Here is a 19,458-nt window from a genome sequence, read left to right on the forward strand (position 1 = left end):
GGGCAATATACGGTACACACTGAGGAACTAGCAATCATAGTACCCTTTTGAATAAACAGCTTTACATGCTTAAATGATTTACCGGAGATACTTTTATAAGCAAACGAACACGTTTGGTGTACTCAATGAGAGGGGTTATGCAGATATTTGACACTTTCGAATAACAAATCAAACATTGCCCTATTCAACTTGCTCTTCAAGCTGCATCGAAACTATTAGTAAATAGGAATGTTTGCAGAATACCTTGCAAACTTCTAAAATCATGAGCTGCACACAGTAAACTATTAAAGTCGAGCAGAATTGTGGTCAACTTTGTGCTGGCCACCATAATAGACATAAGACATGATAATTTACTCAGATGATATGCCATTCAAGGAGCCTGAAATTTATGGCTAAACAATAATCATTTGCACTCACTCAGAGTATGACAATAAACTGATTATTTGCTCCTCGTGTTCCAGTTATGCTTTTAATAAAGAATGCCTCATATTGTGCAAATGTGAGAAAAGAAACTGGCTAACATTGTGAACACACAGGGACGCGAGAACTGTTTTTTGAAAATGGCTGTTTGATGCTTGAAAAATATTCTATATTTCATTCAATTCATTTTATTTACATTTGAGTAGGTCTTAAAGATTATCGTTTGCACACATAGTGATGAACATGAGCCTAAAGTTTAGTTTATCAATGAACAAGATGGAAAAAGTACAAAGAGTAGACCTTACAAAAAAGAAAAAAGACAGATGGCAGGCAGTATGAGTTAAATTTCAGTCACCAAAGGTACCAGACACGACATTTAGGATAAATGTTGTTAGGGATGCAATGATAATCTATTTTTGCTATTTGATTTGAGATAATTCAAGCTCCAGCAGTCTTTAAGCCAGCGTGTTAGATGGCCCGTTAGCCTGCTGTATTATGAATTCACCCCAAAATGCTTCATTCAAAACGAGCTTTCACTTAACCCATGTCATCTTCTCATGGCCCAGTAATGCGGTAGCCATAAAGCAGGTAACAACAGGATAATCATAAATCATGAATTTTAATTACATGCCTATTTTGACGCTGAAGAAAATATTTTAAGTGTGTGTGAGGGCACTCTTGAATTCCATTTTGCAAAGCAGCAGGTTCATAAATGATTTCATCAAGGAACATGTAGATGGATGTAAAAATATTCTTTTGATTTAGAGCATAATATAATATTTTAAATATTATATTATGCTTTCTATAGCATAATATAATATTTCTATGTATCCTACAAGTACTAAGTTTATGGCTTTAATCATGTGTAACCTATATATAACAAAAAATTCTTGAAAGTTCACAAAAGGTTATGCTTTTAGGAATTCTGAACTCTGCTTTGACAGCTAGCACCAGCATTCAAAACAGCCGTAAACCGCACAGCATTTGTCGTGGTGTCTTCAACGACCATGATATGCAAATATAATTTCTCTTAGACTTCAAAGAGAATGCAGATGCACTACTGCTCATTTTGCTTCAAAGTGTGCAATTCTTTTTAACTTTAAAGTTATATAATTAGAGGTACACAAGGTACCATATTCCGTACTTCCATCTTTAGTTCTGCTTATTAAGCTCTGAGCAAATTAATTGGAACAATTCAGCAACAGATGCACAGAAACGCTATACAAAGTGGATACGTTCATCCAGAACAAACCTCGAGGCGGGCTTTCATCACAGTGTCTTCCCTCTGCTTGTCGGCTTTTAGGATGGCAGAGACATTCTAAAGGGCAGAGAAAAGAAACTTATTTATGACTGTGTAATTGGTTACATTACCTCACTTTACACACAATGCTCATAAAACATGACAGAACCTGTTCATTTACTACATCAGCGAACATTCAGTTACTAAGTGCATTTTCATGATAATGTGTTGTCAAAGCTGAAATTACACGCCATAGGGCAATTTAAACATGGAAGGATACAACAGTTTTGTTCAATGATCTCATATACAGGCTGAATTCAGTTTATTTACCTTTAACTTCTGAGAAAGCTTACTGATGAATTCTCAGAGCAATTTTCTGACTTCAGCGTCATCATGCAAATTTTATCGCAGCAGTACAAGCAAAATTGTTAATTAAGAAATGCAAAATATACTAAAAGTCAACTGCAACTGAAGCACACAGTACAGTGTAAGAGGCTTAAAATTTAAGAAAAAAAGTAGTACACCGTTTTTTATGGTCGTTTAAGGACCAAGGCTATGCCAGAGGATCAGCCACATGTCGCAGATGGCGAATAGAGCTCCCTGCTATAACAAAAAGCCTACCATGTGAAGCTTTGTAAATCACAGGTTTCAATATGAAAGCCCAGCTCCCACACATATGCTAATTTGTAATAGCTGCCACGTGATAGCGTGCATTTGCACATGTCGAAATGTCCTCCATGCCTCGGCTTGCACGCTGTGAACCGACCCCACTTCTCCGTACAGCGAGTGAATACTAAAAAAATCAGTACTATTTGAGTAAATATGTCTCGAAGAAGGAGCACGCCAAAAACAACACGGCGCCCACCTTTTGATGCAGCCTTTCCATCTTCTCAAGGTAGGCCTTTTCTGCAGCATTAATAAGCGGCTCTGCTCTGTAAAACAGCATGGGTGTTGTGCATGGGGTGTACAAAAAAAAATAGCTACGTAAGCATAACAGGAACATACTTGGAAACTATGTCACTGCTGATGACATACAGCTTAACTGATGCCTTGCTTATTTTGTTCTTCCAGAAGAAACTTTTACAGGCTGCTTCGTGAGCCGGCCTAGAAGTAGAAATTCAAGTTAACATGGCATGGTATACTGCAACACAAAGCTCCACAAGGTCATTATTGCTGAACATTGCATGACAATGAAGGTTCAGGAAGAAATTAAATCAGTAAAAAATTAAGAAGCAAGTATGCAATAAATTTCAGTAAGGAATGCACATCTTCTAGGTCTACAGCAAGATAAACTTAGTGAAATATGCATTTCTTCTCTGGGCTATTAGCTGCATCACATGCTACAGTTAGAGTGTCCGCAAGTGGCGGCTTTGCTTGAGAATCCTAATGGTGCCTATTCAATAATTTATCTCTACCAGGCTTGCCCTCCAACACCTGCTTTGGCCAGTGACCACTGTTCCTTGCATGTTCGCTAACCTAGCACAAGGCTAGCTCGCAGTTGTGCATTTGACCAAATGAGATGCTACATTGAGATTTGCTATTTTAAACATTGCAATAAGAATAATGTAAGATAACAAAACTTACACGAATGCATAAAACGAGCGTGATAGGAAACGCAAGGAATAAAAAGGTGTAGAAGAGCTGTTAAGCGGTAACTGAAGCTATAGCAGCACCAAACATATGCTGGAATATCCTTTTTCGTAAAACTTGCTCGGGAACAATTAATGACCACTTGCACTGCTCTTGACATCAAGGGAAAGATAGAATCAGTTAAGCACGACGTACTCTGCTGTCATGAACTGCTCGTTGTCTCACATGCCCTTTGTGAATTAAAAAAAGCAGATGGCAGTTACCAGACAAAAACTCCTTAATGAGTTCCACGCGGCACATTGTTTTTAAAGGAGTACTGACATGATTTTAAGACATCGCAAAAGGGACATTTTCCGTTTCCTTGGTATGCAGTGTCAACGCTGTCCACACACCGGTGTTGGAGAACACTATAAAATATTTTAATTTGACTTTCAAGTTTTCGTCGCTGAGCATCTGCAAGCCAGCCCCACTGCAATGGACATTATCCCGACGTGTCAGGACAGTTCCCCCGAGTTCTGCGTCCTGCATGCAGCCTAAATCGTAGAAATCACTGTCAGTGTCACTGGACGACAGTTCACTCATCGTTGTTTATGTGCACCACGAGCAGATGACGGATTTGCCGCTAGTTCGTCGCGAGTTTCTGTATCCCCGTGACGTCATACTGACATGAAACGTCACCGAGAAGCCGCCCCCTCGATATTGAAACCGTCTTTTTAAGGTAGCGGTAATTAAAATATATACGACGCATTCCCACGCACCACAATACTCGTTTTAGGTTTCTGTAAATCCTGTAATATATATTTCAAGTATGCGGGCTGCAAGCCCAACGCGTCGCATAGCTCGTGATGCAAAATACTTGCCTGTAGAACATCCAAGCGCAAAAACACTGATCATGCCAAAGAAACTCAAAACGCATTAACAAGAGAGTTGATCACGTCACTTACGTTGCGAGGTGCAAGAGAAAGTTGTAGCTGCGAACGCTCAAGGCGTTATCAACGTTTCTCCCGTGTTTCTCAATTTCCGCGGCACAAAAGTAGCACCAAACTTTAGCTCCATCTTCCCAAAGCAAATCGTGCACTTCAGGTTTCTTCAGGAACTGCTTCGCTTCGTGCACCTGGAACGGAAGGATTTCAAACGGAGCTTGAAAATAAAAAGATAAGATTTTACGACCACTTCAAACTTTGACACTTACTTTCTTAAGGTACTTCGCCAACACATTTTTGACAATTTGTTGATGTTTCTTCGAATACACGTGCTTCTTCCCAACGTTATGGCTCACCCTGCATAGCTCACACAACGTGTACTGCATGAACGATTCTATGGTCGCCATAGTGCACGGTAAATGCAGATTACAACAGCTGGGTTGAGTGCCGAGAATTCACGTAGAGTAAAACATAGTTGGGCCGAAACGATGGCACACAAAACGACGTAAGCCACCGCTTCTGAACACACCAAGCAGAGCGAGAAACCAAACCTCTCTTTGATCTTCTAGAAAAAAAAATGTAAACAAATGCGATCGGCGATGATGATGATATCAGTGGTAGACTGTAGCTATTTGTGTCAGGCGACCTATGAGATTTAAAAAAAGTCATACGCAAGTTCTTCACTGGCGAAACAAAGTACTAAAGAACAGTACATGCAAAGCTTTTACAGAACTGTAGTGCTAAAGGACTAAAATCGAAACGACAAAACTTGACGTGGTTTTGGTATTAGTTGTCAACGCTGGGCAGAAAAGCGCGCGCAAACCACGCATTTTTGCGGGAAACAACAGCGTGTGCGGTTAACGGAAGGCCGCCTGCTATTGTGCGATAATAGTTAGATCTCCTCTAAAGAAAATATTGTTACGAGACCTTGCACTGCGCCATGGATGTCGCAGACCTTCGAACTGGACCCGTGCAAGTCAAAGATGACATTGGGGACCGCTGCCAGAAGTTGTTTCAAGATTTTCTCGAAGAGTGAGTTGCCGCCGCTGCAATGGTGGCCCTTTAAAAATGTCGCGGACAAAGGCGCGCTCGCTATCGGTACTCCCCGTCTCCTTGTGCGCGATCGTGATTTGTTTCTAATAGCCCGTGTTAACAAATAAATTTGTCCTTAAGCTACAGATACTATCTTTCGGAGCATTTTGTTTTATCTGTAGAATTGTGTAAACACACTCTCAATCAGCGCTCGTCTCCTCAACCATATTCTGAATAAATGTGCGGACGCTTCTTAATCTCAGCACAATAATCCGCTCAGATGGTACACGCAATGCTATGGCGTGAGACTGTTGTCGTGTTCACATTTCAAGGCGCAAAAGCTAAAGCGAACTTTTTAGATAGACTGTTCAGCTTATCTTTGCCGGATGCACTTTCTATGCTTATGTATATTTTGCATGTCGTGGAACTCGTTAAGACAAGCTCTGTTAGGATAATTTCTTAATAAGCTAATCAGCTCTGGAACCTTTGTTTAGTTTCCCACGTGTCTTAAGTTTACTTTCTGGTTGGTTGGTTGGTAAAACTTTGTTGATTGTAACACGAATACCTTCAAGGTACCGACACATTCTTGCACAAAATCTTTATGGTTTGCCTACTTTAGCTTTTGCATTCATCCAAGGAGTACAGCAGTTGAGATTTTTCCTGTAATTACATGCATGCTTATGAAATAATAAAAAGTGGTCTGAGTTAAAGTGAGAAAGGAACTGGTGATACAAAGCGGCAAATAAATAAGTAAAAAGCGCCGTAAAAGTACTTGTAGTGGTTGAATAAATCACTGTTGGGGTCAAATAATCGGTAATTATTCACTTTTTATGCATGAAAATGACTATTTAAAGGAGTACTGACATGAATTTTAAAATTTTTCGGGTTGTTGCTCTAAATGAAAGCACGGGTGTCGAGAACCCTAAAAAGAGTGTCGTGGTGCCTGGGGATGCATTGCATATATTTTTAATACTGCTTCTTTCAACCAGCAGTTTCCGTTTCGAGAGGGGGGCTTCATAGTGACGTGTCAAGTCTGCCCGTGACGTCACGGGCAGACTGCAACCCACGAAATACGCACCTGCTGTCCTTTGCTGTCCGTCGAACGTGGTTCATGATGAGTGAACTGTCGTCCAGTGCCTCCGACAGCGATTTCTGTGATTTAGGCTGCATGCAGAACCGAGATTTCGCAAACCAAGTGAGCTGACTTGAAACGTCATAGGGCTCTCCATGCGGTGAAGCTGCCTTGCAGATGCTGGGAGATGAAAACTATAAAATCAAACTTAAATATTTATACGTGTTTCCCGGATGCGGTGTGGGAGAGCGTTAACACTAGATGCCAAGGAAAACAAAAACGTCTGTTTTGCTGCACTTCAAAATCGTGTCAGTACTCCTTTAATAAGTATTTGTGGCTCCTGCTTTATTTGTGCTTCAGTTCCTTACTCGGACACCTTGAGAGATAGCTGGTACTTTTCTGTAAGCAGGATTGATTCTGAAAAACAGAGGACGTACCATGCAAGGAAGCACAGCTATTACTCATTATAGTGCATGCAATTTAAGAAATTTATTTATTAAGCTTATTGTTATTCTTTTAGTCATCATACTTTTTTTTTTTGTCGTAGTCTTATTCATTGTACTGCTTATTGAGGTCCATGATATTGCTGGTTCATGTTGCCTCATGTTCATGTTGGTTCATGCAGGTGCAAGAATGAACGGAATGAGGTCAAGTACGTTGAGGAAGCGAGGAATCTGGTGAAGCCAGAGCGAAATACGCTGGAAGTGAGCTTTGCCGACGTTGAGCGCTTCAACCAGAACCTTGCTACTGTCGTCCAGGAAGAGTACTATCGGTGAGTCGTCTTGATGGCTATGGCTTGTTTATTGATGGGAAGACCGTTTATAATCCTTCTGATGTTGAAACACCAGCTACTGTGGCATTCCATGTTTGTGAAACGCTCCTTTCACTCTCTCATTACAGTGTGTACCCCTACCTGTGTCGTGCCTTACGCAACTTCGTCAGGGATCACGCTGAAGTGAATGTCGAGAAAGAATACTATGTCAGCTTTGTGGATGTGGCCACGAGACACAAGTAAGTGCATACCTTTGAAAATGAAAAGAAATAAAGCGTTGAGAGTTAAAAAAACTACAAGGCTTTTTTCAGGTTCCTTGACATGCAGGGTCGTATACTATTCGGGGCAACACCCAATTGCATAGCCTGCGATGGTGAATCAGTGGCTATGGTGTTTTGTTGCCGAGTATGAAATCTCTGGTTCGACTCCCTGTTTGCAGTGTTTTACGCACGATTGCTCATGTATACATACATTTATATGCACACTATAACCCACATATACGAACTTAGAAACATTCTTTTTTGCCTGCCTTTCATAGCAACAATGTTGCTTCGGGATGTTGATTGCCATGAATGGATAAATCATCCTGATTGATGTTCTTGTGCTTGTGGCAGTGCAGGTTTAAAATGAAGGCCTCTAATTTTGCATTTATAGATCATCTCTGCTAAGTACCATACCAGCGATTTTTTCCATTGACATGAAATAATGAAAGTTTATTTTGCTGCTCAAACTCGGTTCTTTTTGTTGACAGTATGACCATCAACATTTTATTGGCCTTTCCTTATGTCCATAAACAATAAGCAGCATGTGCGCAGGGATGTATTTTCAGTAGAGCTGTGCGAATAGCAAAATTTTGGGTGCGAAGCGAATTCGAATAATAAAGATTGAGTGCGAATCGAATCGAATAATTTCGAATAATTTTCGAATATTTCTCAAAAAATTTTCGAATAATTCGAAGTGAAATTACAGAAAAAGTTGCAGAGAATCCCTAAGTATGTTCTTGTGAGATAGCAACATGAAAGTGTTTCTTTTCGCTAGGTTGATGAAGCGGTAGTGGGGTCATATTGCATAGTTGTCTTTCTTATCAAGAGTGAGGCAATGTAGAGGCCGAATTGTATTTATGTACATGATTTGGTGCAACCAAAGTGCTGCCGACAACACTTTACACGTAATAGGCAGAGATGCCATTTCCTCAGCTTCTCCTCCTCTTTCAACTGCTGTGGAAGGCCAACTGATGTGGCGGACAAGGGTGTGCTCCCTTCAAGTCCGGAGTTCCAAAATCTGCCTCGTAGACATCGATATATAAGAACATCTGAAATTCTGGATGCTAAAAAGCTTCGGCGTCCGATTTTTCGGACTTCCTGCCCAAATTTCAGGTCCAAAACAGCATTAAATGAGCCCCCAACTCTGCCACATCTTTCATCTCCATGTTGGAACCAGCGTTTTCTAGTGTTAATACATTTGCGACCGCAGCAGAGTTTGAAAGGCAGCTTTGCCGCAATACGGGGGTGTGATGAGGTGAAGCATATTGAAAATTTAGGGACCACTTCCAAACGAACGTTGACTGTCTCTTGGCTAAGTTCGACCGTAACGGACCTTGAAAGGCAGCTTTGCCGCAATACGGGGGTGTGAGGAGGTGAAGCACATTGAAAATATAGGGACCACTTCCAATCAGACGTTGACTGTCTCTTGCGTAAGTTCGACCGTAACGGAGCTGGAAAGGCAGGTTTGCCGCAATACGGGGGTGTAATGAGGTGAAGCATATTGAAAATCTGAAGGGGTCACTTTCAATCGGACGTTGACTGCATTTGTTTTTGGGAAGTTCGAATAGTTCGAATAGTAAAATTTCAGTGCGAATCGAATCGAATAGCAAACACTATTCGAAAAATATTCGAAACTTCGAATATTCGCACACCCCTAATTTTCAGTTAACTATACTTAAGAATGTTCCTCCATTTAGGAGTGTGTAGGTTTCTTCTGTTTCAAAAGAGCGTGAGCAGAGGAGCTTCCTAATTTTTTAACTTGCTACAGTATTGGCTGATGCTTCCACGTGAAGCATTTATCTGATGACCAAATTAAGGGGGCAGAAGAAATGCTATTTCTGAATGCATTTTCAGGGCAACAAGCCTTGTATGGAGTTGACTGAAGCTAGCTACCCTGGATGAAATAAGCTGACTTTATTGTGAATTGGTAAGCATGCTCGCCATGAAGGACACACCAACTTAACACATGGCAGTATGTATGCTGAAAGAAATCCAACATTTTTGCTATAATGTAGCTAATATTTATGGCAGAAACCACGGTATGAATTGGTTGTGAAGAGTTCCGTAAAACATTTCATCCGCAGGAGTCAACTGGCAGTGCACCAGCGGCACCTCATTAGTGTATGCACCCCGTTTTTTGGTGTACATTTGAGTTGTCAAATCATCAATTGTTGCAGGGTGCGAGAGTTAACAACCGCTAAGGTTGGCAGCCTGCTGAAGATCAGTGGCCAAGTTGTGCGTACCCATCCGGTGCACCCAGAGCTTGTCAGTGGCACGTTCATCTGCGTCGACTGCCAGACAGTTGTCAGTGGCGTGGAGCAGCAGTTCAAATACACGCAGGTGAACCATGGCTTACACTGCTTCTTTTTCACTATCTTTTCCTGATACCAGTAGTAAACCTGTTCTCAAATGAGATGCAATGAGCATAAATACGAACAGTGATTAGCTATTATGCCCGCTCATTCATGTTCCTTTTTCATTCTGCCAATGCAGCCGACCATCTGTAGAAACCCTGTGTGCCAGAACAGGACACGTTTCATTCTCGACACAAACAAGTCGACATTTGTGGATTTTCAGAAGGTTCGCATTCAGGAAACGCAGGCCGAACTTCCCCGAGGAAACATTCCACGCAGGTATGAGTGCATTTGCGAAATCTTCGTTCGTTTCAATATTGTTTGCGTTAGCGTAAAAGCGTGACTCGGATGAAGACGTGGATCTTAATTGTGCCATGGCTGTGTTGTGAAAGAAGTGATAAAGCAATAGAGAATTGCAGCTTGCATGCCTCTTTTGCGTAAAATTAGAATGGGATTCGCAAATTTGTTCAGGAAATAGAAATGTGTTGATGTTTATTGTTTTTCTGATACCCTTGATAATTCCACGTTAGGGTACTTCTGACATTGTTTCTTATTCTGTGAAATTTGAGAAGATGATCTTTTAATCTATTGTAAAGCTACCCTTTGTCTAATACCCCTTGTGGAGTGGGAAGTACTAAAGTGATCTGTTCAAGAGAAATAGCTTTCCAGGCACGTATACAAGCTCTGGAGTTATGAAATGCTTTGCAGTACATGTGATTAGAGATTAGCAAAGTCTGTTTTTATTTCACTTTCCTCCGACGCAGTGCTTGCTAGTATATATTTACTATATAAGCTAAGCTTAGTCTTTTTTCTGTTTGCAGTGTGGAGGTTATTGTACGTGCAGAGGCAGTTGAAGTCGCCCAAGCAGGTGACAGGTGTGATTTCACAGGCACACTCATTGTAGTCCCTGATGTCAGCCAGCTAACCACACCAGGTGAGTGGAATTGCCAGCTCAACTATGAGAGATTATCACATGAACCGTAATGAAACAATAACAACTTTTTCTCTCCAAGAAGGAGGTACACTACCTACGGTGCATGCCTTCTCAGTAGCATTTTTTACCACGTCTTCTTATCTTTCCATCGTGTAACTTCCATGGCTTGTTTGGTTTTATCTTATTTGTTGGTTGGTTTTAGGATTCATATTTGTAATTATATTTTTTACTTTCGCTTTGTATCTCATGAGTGTGCTTGAGGTTTTAAGATTTTTGGCTGCGCTGTCACCATTGCTTGATTGTCCTTTTCAGCAACTTTTTGTGACGAGGCTTTTTCATTGCTTCGTTTCATCTATTCATCTTCCCTTGCTTTGATGCGCACCATAAAAAGGCCTTGCGCTCGAAGTAATAAACAGTTGTATAACACCTCACTTGTCTTTACCATCACCTTTTATTATTATGAAATGTAGCCATCTGAGTACTTTATTTACTTTGGATTTGGCCAGAGGAACTTACGCCAGCAGAGCTGCCAGCTTTAAGTGCCATATTTTCTACTTCTTCCTGTCCTGTTTCATCTATCCGTCTCCCTTGGCATGTAAAACCCTTCAAATTAATTTACTTTTTGTTGTTTCCTTCTCCTCCTTCCCCACACTACTGACCAATGTTAAAATGTCAGCTGCACACTATTAGGCAGTCTTGAAACAGCCAGAAGCCTTTCCTGTATTGTGTCAAATCTTTGTGTGAAATCCTTGATTTGTATATTCATCTCGTGCTCCAGGTCTGCGCACTGAAAGTTCTGCCCACCACAAAGGCATGGAAGGTTTTGAGACTGAGGGAGTTCGTGGCCTGAAGAATCTTGGTGTGCGTGAGATGTCCTACAGGCTTGCCTTTCTGGCCTGCACTGTCGAGCAGACCAACCCCAGGGTGAGTGGGTATTCGTGCATGGTACTGTGGTAGTGACACTTTGTTTGTTGCCATGCCCCTAACAAAGGAACAGTAAGGTTGGGCTTGTTGTATTCTCTTCAGGTGGGAATTATGATCGACTGTCTGCAAAGGTGTCAAATTCACACATGATTCTGAGCCACTTGATACAGTCAAACCTCGTTACAACGAACACCACATTAACGAACATTTCAAATTAACGAACTTTTTAAGAAATCCCGTGCTGACTGCTTATAGTTTCAATGTAAAAATATTTCACTACTACGAACTTCAGAATAACGATCGTTATTTAATTCCCGTGTAATCTTAACAACGCCTCAGTACTACGAACTTATATCCCGAAATGCGAAAATTCTTAGATTTCAGTGTATCGGTCATGGCAGTCGGAGCTGTAAGCTAGCAGATGATGCAGCGCGAAGAGCGGACGCCCTCCCGCAAAAACCTGGGATGGTGCGGGAGGAGAAAGACGCGGGCGGATAACTTTTTTTTCCCCCTCCGTTGCGTAGGCGACAACGCATCAGGTTTTGTAAAGGCCCAACCGCATGCATTGCACGCGACTTTCGAGCGAAGACGGTTGCGACAAACGGGCTTCGTCGCGCTGTCGCTGCTGTAGCGACGGGCGCACCTACATGTTCGCGACAAAGTGTCACCGTTGCTCGATTGAAAACTATTGCGTGCGCGCAGGCAGATTACGAAGAATTACAGAGTAGATGAATGACAACATGCCAAATTTATTATTGTCTTGTTTGAGATAAGGATGCCATAAAAGCGTTTCGTGACTTTCTTTTTTCGCAATCTTATGTTTAACCGCGACAGTAGTATCTGCTGTGATTCCATAGGGCGCCCGGAAGCGTACGCTGCCTACGCTACGTCGCACTTTGCAAACTGCGTTATGTTGGGGTGAGTCCACGAGGCGCATCTTGACAATGTTTCCTCTTGCTGTCATAGAACGTTTAAGAAAAGCCGCAGCGCCTCACATCGTTGCTTCGCAGGGAGAAGGGCTACCTCACACGACGACGATGTTGACATTGCAGCAAGCTACCACCAATGCAGCAAGCTACCACCGAAACATCAAAACGAACCGTCGATCAATATTAACGACAAAATACGGCTGCTGCCTCGTTCTCCGCGTGAGATGGGGCTGTAAAGAAGGCAGTCTATAACTTGCATTCCTTGAAGTACGCGCCGATTGGAAGCATCACGAGCAAATTGCAACCGAAGCGAGGGTCAGAGATGCCGCCATTTTGCCGACATCGTCATGCTCACTTCCGGGCGACAAGCGATGTTTTCTGGCTTTCCAGAAACCTGCGACGGGTGACAAGCGACGGCGATGGATGGCCCTCCGCGACAGCAAATCCTGTCGGCCGTCGCTCAAAATTCGTGTGGATGCAGTTGTGCCTTAAAGGATTGCAGCGATGACATGGACGACGATGTCACGGTAGCATCCGAAGATCGCGACGAGTCCGTGTCGGCAACAGATGCGTTGGACTACTTGAGAAAACTCCGCTTATTCGTAGAAAACAGCGGCCGAAGCGGCGCATAAAAATGCGGACGGTCTAGAATCGTTCATGACGCAGAGTTTGTGCTGCACCCGTCAAAAAACGGTCACGGACTATTTCAAATAAACGTGCCTTGTCTGACGTTCACGTGTGCATTGTTGTGAGAAACGAGTTCAAGGACGTACCGTTGCAAAGGTAGGACGTTTACGTTACTGAAATTCTATTGTTATGGTAAATTTTTGGGCTTTCACTATAACGACCTTTCAGAATAACAAACATTTTTCAGCGGTCCCCTCAAGTTCATTATACCGAGATTTCACTGTATTACATTTCAAGAAAGAAAGTGAAGTAACATGTTGTTTGGTGTGAGTTTTAGTAATTAATCCTAATTAGCATGTAATTAATTATTCTGCAGCCAGTCATGCTCCATTGTTGCGCAGAAAGAATCAAACCATATGCTCAAAATGCGTGCACAATTTATTTGTGGTTGTACTCATTTGGAGCAAAGAAAAATAATATTTTGATGTTGGTCTTGAAACCCGCAGCACGTCGACCGAGCCGTAGAACATGGTAGTGCCTTCACACAAAGTGGTCGGCTGCAGTACATTGAGGTTGAGGAAAGATGCAGTGATTATACAGAAGGTTCATCTCATCCTATGCACAATGTATCTTGCTCCTTTTTGGCCACTAGTCCAAAGAACTGGCAAAAAATCAGTTTCACCGCAAGGGCGAAGCAATGAATGCGATAGGAACAAATTGTAATATTATATGAAGTAAGGCTGGCAGCTAACTCTTTTGGATCTGATCTCGTGTAACTCTTACAAAACGCTGGCGTAAGAGAATATGGCCCCTCCAGGGAGAGAGGCACTTTTTGCACAGTCTCTTCGCATTGAGAGCACAGCACATAGAAAGGTATACGAGCCGTCTGCTGAGGCCTGTCGAGATAGCGCGTGTGCCAGTGATCGCGATTGCGCCCTTAAAATCAGAGTTCACAGTGGCTGCTTGAGCGACACATCCTCCCACCCCCACGTTTCATCAAGATGGGCGGGGCGTTTCCTCTCGGCTTGAGTAGCAATCGATGGCAGGCCTGGCACGTGGGGTGATGCTATTGCATGTGCTCTCTCTGCTAAGGAGATGGTTCGGCTCATTTCATCTCTGCTTCAGCTGCGTTCGTCGTCTCCACTCACGCGCTTTTACCCGTGGGTAAAACATGATGCGCGGAGGGTTGTTATCGATTTGGACTTTATATAGAACATGACGGCGACTGCAAGAACCTGTCCAGAGTAGGGATGGCAAAATCGATGAACGATTAATCGATTAAAGGTCCACAATTAATCGATTATTCGTCATCGATTTCTGCCGCTCGATTAATCGAATTAATCTATTAAAACTATTCGATTAATCGATTACGGCACCCCCCCCCAACCTCGCCCCTTGGCCGGAGCACATGACGCAGATGTGGTGTACATCGTCTCTCTTTCACTGATTTCACTACAGCACATATTCCTGCGCTAGCAGAACGAGCCCCGAGGTGCCGGCGGCCATACCCCATAGAGAAGGATATGATGTCGCCCTGATCTCCGTCGCGTACGGCGTCCCACTCCAAGCACTCCCCAATTACTTCAAGCCCGGGCAGGAGGCGGCTCCACCCCATCGAGGCAGAAATGAACTTGCCCGCCTCTCTCCGGCTCACAGTCTACTGCTGCTCGCACCACGCGCACTTCTACGCAACTGCGTTGCACCAGTTGCACTGGAGGACGATCTGATGAACCAAATGCCTTCTCAGTTCAAGACATACTATAGTAACCCTGTAGTCGATCGCCGCACCAATCCGAATTCACTTGAGACTTGGCACAGCATGCGAACTGGCCTAGATCATATGTTTGAGGTTGCAATGGAGTATTTGCCAATTCCTGCTACGTCAGTAGCATTCGAGCGTCTTTTTTTTTGCATGTTGGATGTGTGGCGACCCAAAGGAGCGTCGGTTGTCGCCCGAGCATCTCGGCAACTGACATTTCTTCACTCAGTAGAAAAATGCATGTGGTTCGCAGCAACAACCCCATGAAACAAAACAAAAGGGGACTTTTGAGAAAGTAAGCAGCACGGCGATTCGCCAACTTTCAACACAGAAGTTTATTCTTTTCTGTAAATTTCACACGTGCCAGCGCATCGTCTTGTTGCTAATTTGTTCATGTTCGTTTTTAGCCGCGCTGTTTCATCGTGTTGCCGCATAAACGCATCTCTCCTTACATTTGATAAACGAGTACAGTAGAACCCCGCTGATACGTTTTTGAAGGGACCGTAGGAAATAAACGTAAGAGACGGGAAACGTAAGAGCCGAAAAACAGGAAAAACGGCAAAATATTTAGTGGTACAGAATTTTATTTCAATTCTTACGAGCAGCACGAAAATTGGCGCGCTCAGCCGCGATCTAGTCGATGGATAGAAACGCGGAGCTTAGGACGGCCTCATCCACAGAAATGTAATCAACGTATGTGATTTTTTTAACACCAACAGCTGTAGGTATGAAAGAACTAAGCACACGCAATCACGACCGGCGCGGCGAGTCCGACCGCGAACCGCACGCACGACCATGCGAGCTCCAACCAGCTCGAACTCCTCCCGTTCTCCGACAAATAACGATGATGATGAGTCTACGCCAACGCGATGGCAGAAGTGAATGCCAATCTCGAAGGCCTTGCTTTCGCAAGCAATTACGTCATACACGCCATGTTTGTGCAATGCAAATCTCAGAGGCTATGCTTTTGTCAATAGTAAATGCCAATCTCGAAGGCCTTGCTTACGCGAGCAGTTACGTCATAGACGCCATGTTTGCAATTTGAATCTCGAAGGCCATGCTTTTGTTTGCATCAATTGAAAGATTCTGTTGTTTGCGCCTCTCATGCGGCTAATATATTACGGTCAAACGAGGCCAAGCTGCGTGAAAATGCGCCATGGCCGCTCTCTTTGGTAGTCTTTCGGTCGGCTCCGGGCGCACTTCACGACGTATCATACGGGAACGGTCCGACAGTTACGACGTAACAGCGGGGTTCCCAATACATTGTATCCTATGGGAGCTATGCCGGGACCGGTGGAAAACGACGTAACAGCCGGGAAAACGCAGCAGTGAGGAACGTAACAGCGGGGTTCTACTGTAGTTTTCGTCACCTGTAGTGTCAATCGCAACTTTCTTTGTATTTTATTCAACCCTCAGATTTTACTTGTTTTTTGTGTAAGTGCAGCATTGTAATATGCGCTGCTTATTTCCTGACTGGTTCTCAGTGCCGTTCTGTTTTACTCTTTAGCAAATAAAATATTGGTTACCAATGAAAGAGAGAGAGAAAATATATTACAAGGCAGAGAGGGTGGCCTGAGCTAGTACGCCCCTGCCTTCTACTCTGCACCGGGGAAAACGCAACGGGGAAAAAAGAGTGATGAAGTACAATGATGGGGAGAGGATTAGGCAATCCGTATATACATATTAAAGGGACACTAAAGAGAAACAATGAATTGGTTTAGATTGATAAAGTGTGCTCGTAGAACTATTGTGTAGTTTATTTCACAACCATAGGTTTATTATTAGAGGAGAAAACCAAATTCAAAGTTTCATTTTAAAATTTTGCGCCGAACTTTGTAATTCGTGACATAAAAGATATCAAAGAGCATTTAACGTATTTTGGCACCACTGGCTCGACGAAATTACCACAAACTCGTTATGTCAAGTCTCTGGCCCCCTCAGAGGACAATGTACTTCGATTTAACCGATTAGGAGCTACGTGGGCCCAAGCAGGCGCCGTCAAAAATATGTGATGTCACGGAAAATGGTGCAGGAATTCCAAGGTGGCGTCGCCACCTGTATTTTCTTTTTGCGCGTTTTCTCGCTTATTAAGCGTCTTCTCGCAGCAAGCGTGGTGTTTTTGGTATCGTGGAAGACTGCTTTACTAATGCAAGAAAAATCGATTTGCTCTTTAGTGTCCCTTTAAGACACGTTTGCTAGCGTAAAGAAGACAAGGGCGCTAGTAACCATATTTTATTATGCTGTATACCAATTAGCCCAACTGTCCGTCTTATAGGGTTTATACCATTTTCATAATTATTCAGCTAGCTTTCCTGCGATGCAGTTAGCCCATTAATGGCAGCTAGTCTTTCCTTCAAACAGAGTGTTCAAGCGCGGTTTGCTTGCGCTGGGACGCGGAAAATGTAGACTCGGCTCTCTTGACACGAAGATGCATAATAGACAAACGCCAGCACGTGCAACTACGACCTCATCGCCACTTGAAGCACTAAAGTTGCTGCCATTAAAATGTAGCGCAGGAATGCGCACTCGCGAATTTTGAAATGGGGCTTATAGACCCTTTATGTAATCCGCAACTTTACGCGTCGGTTTACCGAACGTCTAGCATCTAGTGCATTACTATTGAAGAAGTGACCTGTAGCACTTAGTAATACTGTATGGTCGCATATTTAGGGAGAAATACAGCTTTCAGCTAGAGGCCCCCTTCTTCTGCTGTGACAAGGAAGGACAGTCGCGAAATTTATGTTGTAATGTCTGAAACATGAGATAGCGCTCACAGTTCAGGCTGTACGCACGATTGAAAAGGTCTGAGTGGCGCCGTGTTAAAGCAACGATCAGATGAAACCTGTGGAGTATACTGGCGCAGCAGCTGCTTATTCTAGCCAGGAGGCAGAAACTCATGTCACTCTATTTCTCGCAGTTGCCTGTACCGATGGTCTGTTTGAGGCCAGTGTGTTTCTGTGTAATCTCTGCATGGGTGACCTCAAGGAAAAGATCGCGTCAGTCCGCAGTTATAGTATTATGTAGGGCTTCCACAATATCTAACCGACAAACTGAGAAAAGATGCCGTGCTTACGAGAGCGAGTGTCTTATTTAATTCCTCTTCCTCCTCGTCTCTCTTTTAATTTTCTCGGGATTTCCTCACCCTCCGCCACACTGCATGTTTCAGCTGCGACTTTCCAACCAGTGTGGTCCCCGAACGCGCCTCCGGTTTCGATGAGCTCGAGTAGGCAGGCTTCGAGAAAATACGACCTGCTGCCAAATAGTCCAAGGATGATGGCCACAGATGCTTGAATCTGCGACATCAACCAAAGACGACGGGCCCCTTGTGTCCAGAGTGCGAAAGTGGGAATTTTCGTACACTGTACACAAGGGGCCCGTCGTGGACACTTTCGAAAGTGGGAATTTTCGATCGTCAGCGCGTCTGATAAAAAGATTTGGGTCCATATCGAACACGAACGATGCCTCTCAAACAAAGAGATATCGGTCTTAAGACACCCATAAAAAATGTCGATTAATCGATTAAAACATTCCACTGAAAGCAATTAATCAATTAAAGGCTAAATCGATTAACGATTAAGGATTAATCGATTAAAAATTTTAATCGACCATCCCTAGTCCAGAGTGTCTATAATTGCTCTCGCAATAACAAGTTGTGTTTATATATGTGAACATGGTGCCTCAAGGGGACATGTTGCCTGTAACTGATAACTAGCCTACTCTGTACAAAGCAGTGGAACCTGTTGATGGTGCTACAGTTAACTTTAAACATGTGACTAGAAGAGAGGTTCCTCCATTCTATGCCTCATCTTGACTCTGCTATGCTTTACAAAAGAATTATTATAATGTTACAGGCAAATGCCTTTCTCTTCTTGTGAATGTGCAGCTTGATCTCATTTCACAAAGTACATGGAGAAGGTGAAGGTATCTGAGTGAAGCTATCTGAATAGCTTAGCTGGTGATGATAGATGTGGTAGTGAATTTCGAGCAGATTTTGTTATCGCTAGAGATGCCAGCCTCTACATGTCCATGCTTGCGCTTCTCACGCAGTTGGGAGGCAAGGCAGCATCAGCGGAAGAGTTAACTCCGGAAGCCATGAAGCAGCAGTTGACCCCTGAGCAGTGGGACCGCATTTACGCCATGAGCCAAGACAAGAACCTGTACCACAACTTGATCGCAAGCTTGTTCCCCACTATTCACGGTCTGTGCACAAGTCTGCTCCTTCTACTGTTCCACTTGCTCGAAATTCTTGCACTCATGCTCAATGGCAAAAGAATATTGTTGCTTTCCAGACTGCAGAATTGGTGGTTGTATGTACAATGATGATACAACATTAAGCCTCATCAATCAGTCAATGCTCTATTATTTACTATATTTCTAATGAAGCAGCATTTATTTTAAGTCTGGATTTGCACATGCAATTACGAGGGAAGGTTTTATCATATCTGCTTGCTGTGTTTGTCAGAGTGGCTTCATGAAGTACCTCACAGATATTGTCTGCAATAGTGCTGAGTTTTCTATAGGTTATCTCAACCATAGCAGAAAGTGAACATGGTCATTCTCAGCATAGCTTGTTTCGTTTTGCTAGGGGACATTAGGATGTGTAACAGCATTTCATGCTT

The 19,458-nt window shown here is 43.1% G+C and overlaps 2 protein-coding genes across 7 annotated transcripts in view; one reads left to right on the top strand and one right to left on the bottom strand.

Moving 5' to 3' along the window:
- The window catches only part of LOC119393575 (centrosomal AT-AC splicing factor), a 35,560-nt gene extending 30,817 nt beyond the window's left edge, over positions 1–4,743 (bottom strand). The window contains exons 1-5 of one of the 5 annotated variants that reach the window (XM_049416288.1): positions 4,443–4,743; positions 4,195–4,364; positions 2,666–2,764; positions 2,526–2,592; positions 1,673–1,738 (exon numbers count right to left, since the gene is read on the bottom strand). In XM_049416288.1, coding sequence (XP_049272245.1) covers positions 1,673–1,738; positions 2,526–2,592; positions 2,666–2,764; positions 4,195–4,364; positions 4,443–4,580 — 540 coding nt within the window. In that variant the 5' untranslated portion in view covers positions 4,581–4,743. The remainder of the gene's footprint in view (positions 1–1,672; positions 1,739–2,525; positions 2,593–2,665; positions 2,765–4,194; positions 4,365–4,442) is intronic. The other 4 variants (XM_049416286.1, XM_049416287.1, XM_049416285.1 and 1 more) reach the window with 4 other exon arrangements.
- Positions 1–19,458, top strand: part of LOC119393576 (DNA replication licensing factor MCM6) — a 50,651-nt gene that overhangs the window by 1,271 nt on the left and 29,922 nt on the right. The window contains exons 1-8 of one of the 2 annotated variants that reach the window (XM_037660683.2): positions 5,008–5,205; positions 6,903–7,049; positions 7,178–7,288; positions 9,490–9,652; positions 9,806–9,945; positions 10,488–10,600; positions 11,379–11,524; positions 18,887–19,037. In XM_037660683.2, coding sequence (XP_037516611.1) covers positions 5,114–5,205; positions 6,903–7,049; positions 7,178–7,288; positions 9,490–9,652; positions 9,806–9,945; positions 10,488–10,600; positions 11,379–11,524; positions 18,887–19,037 — 1,063 coding nt within the window. In that variant the 5' untranslated portion in view covers positions 5,008–5,113. Of the gene's footprint in view, positions 1–5,007; positions 5,206–6,902; positions 7,050–7,177; positions 7,289–9,489; positions 9,653–9,805; positions 9,946–10,487; positions 10,601–11,378; positions 11,525–18,886; positions 19,038–19,458 lie in introns of those variants that run through there. The other variant, XM_049416283.1, reaches the window with a different exon arrangement.

This window comes from Rhipicephalus sanguineus, chromosome 5, assembly GCF_013339695.2.
Source record: "Rhipicephalus sanguineus isolate Rsan-2018 chromosome 5, BIME_Rsan_1.4, whole genome shotgun sequence".
NCBI classification, from domain to species: Eukaryota; Metazoa; Arthropoda; class Arachnida; order Ixodida; family Ixodidae; genus Rhipicephalus; species Rhipicephalus sanguineus.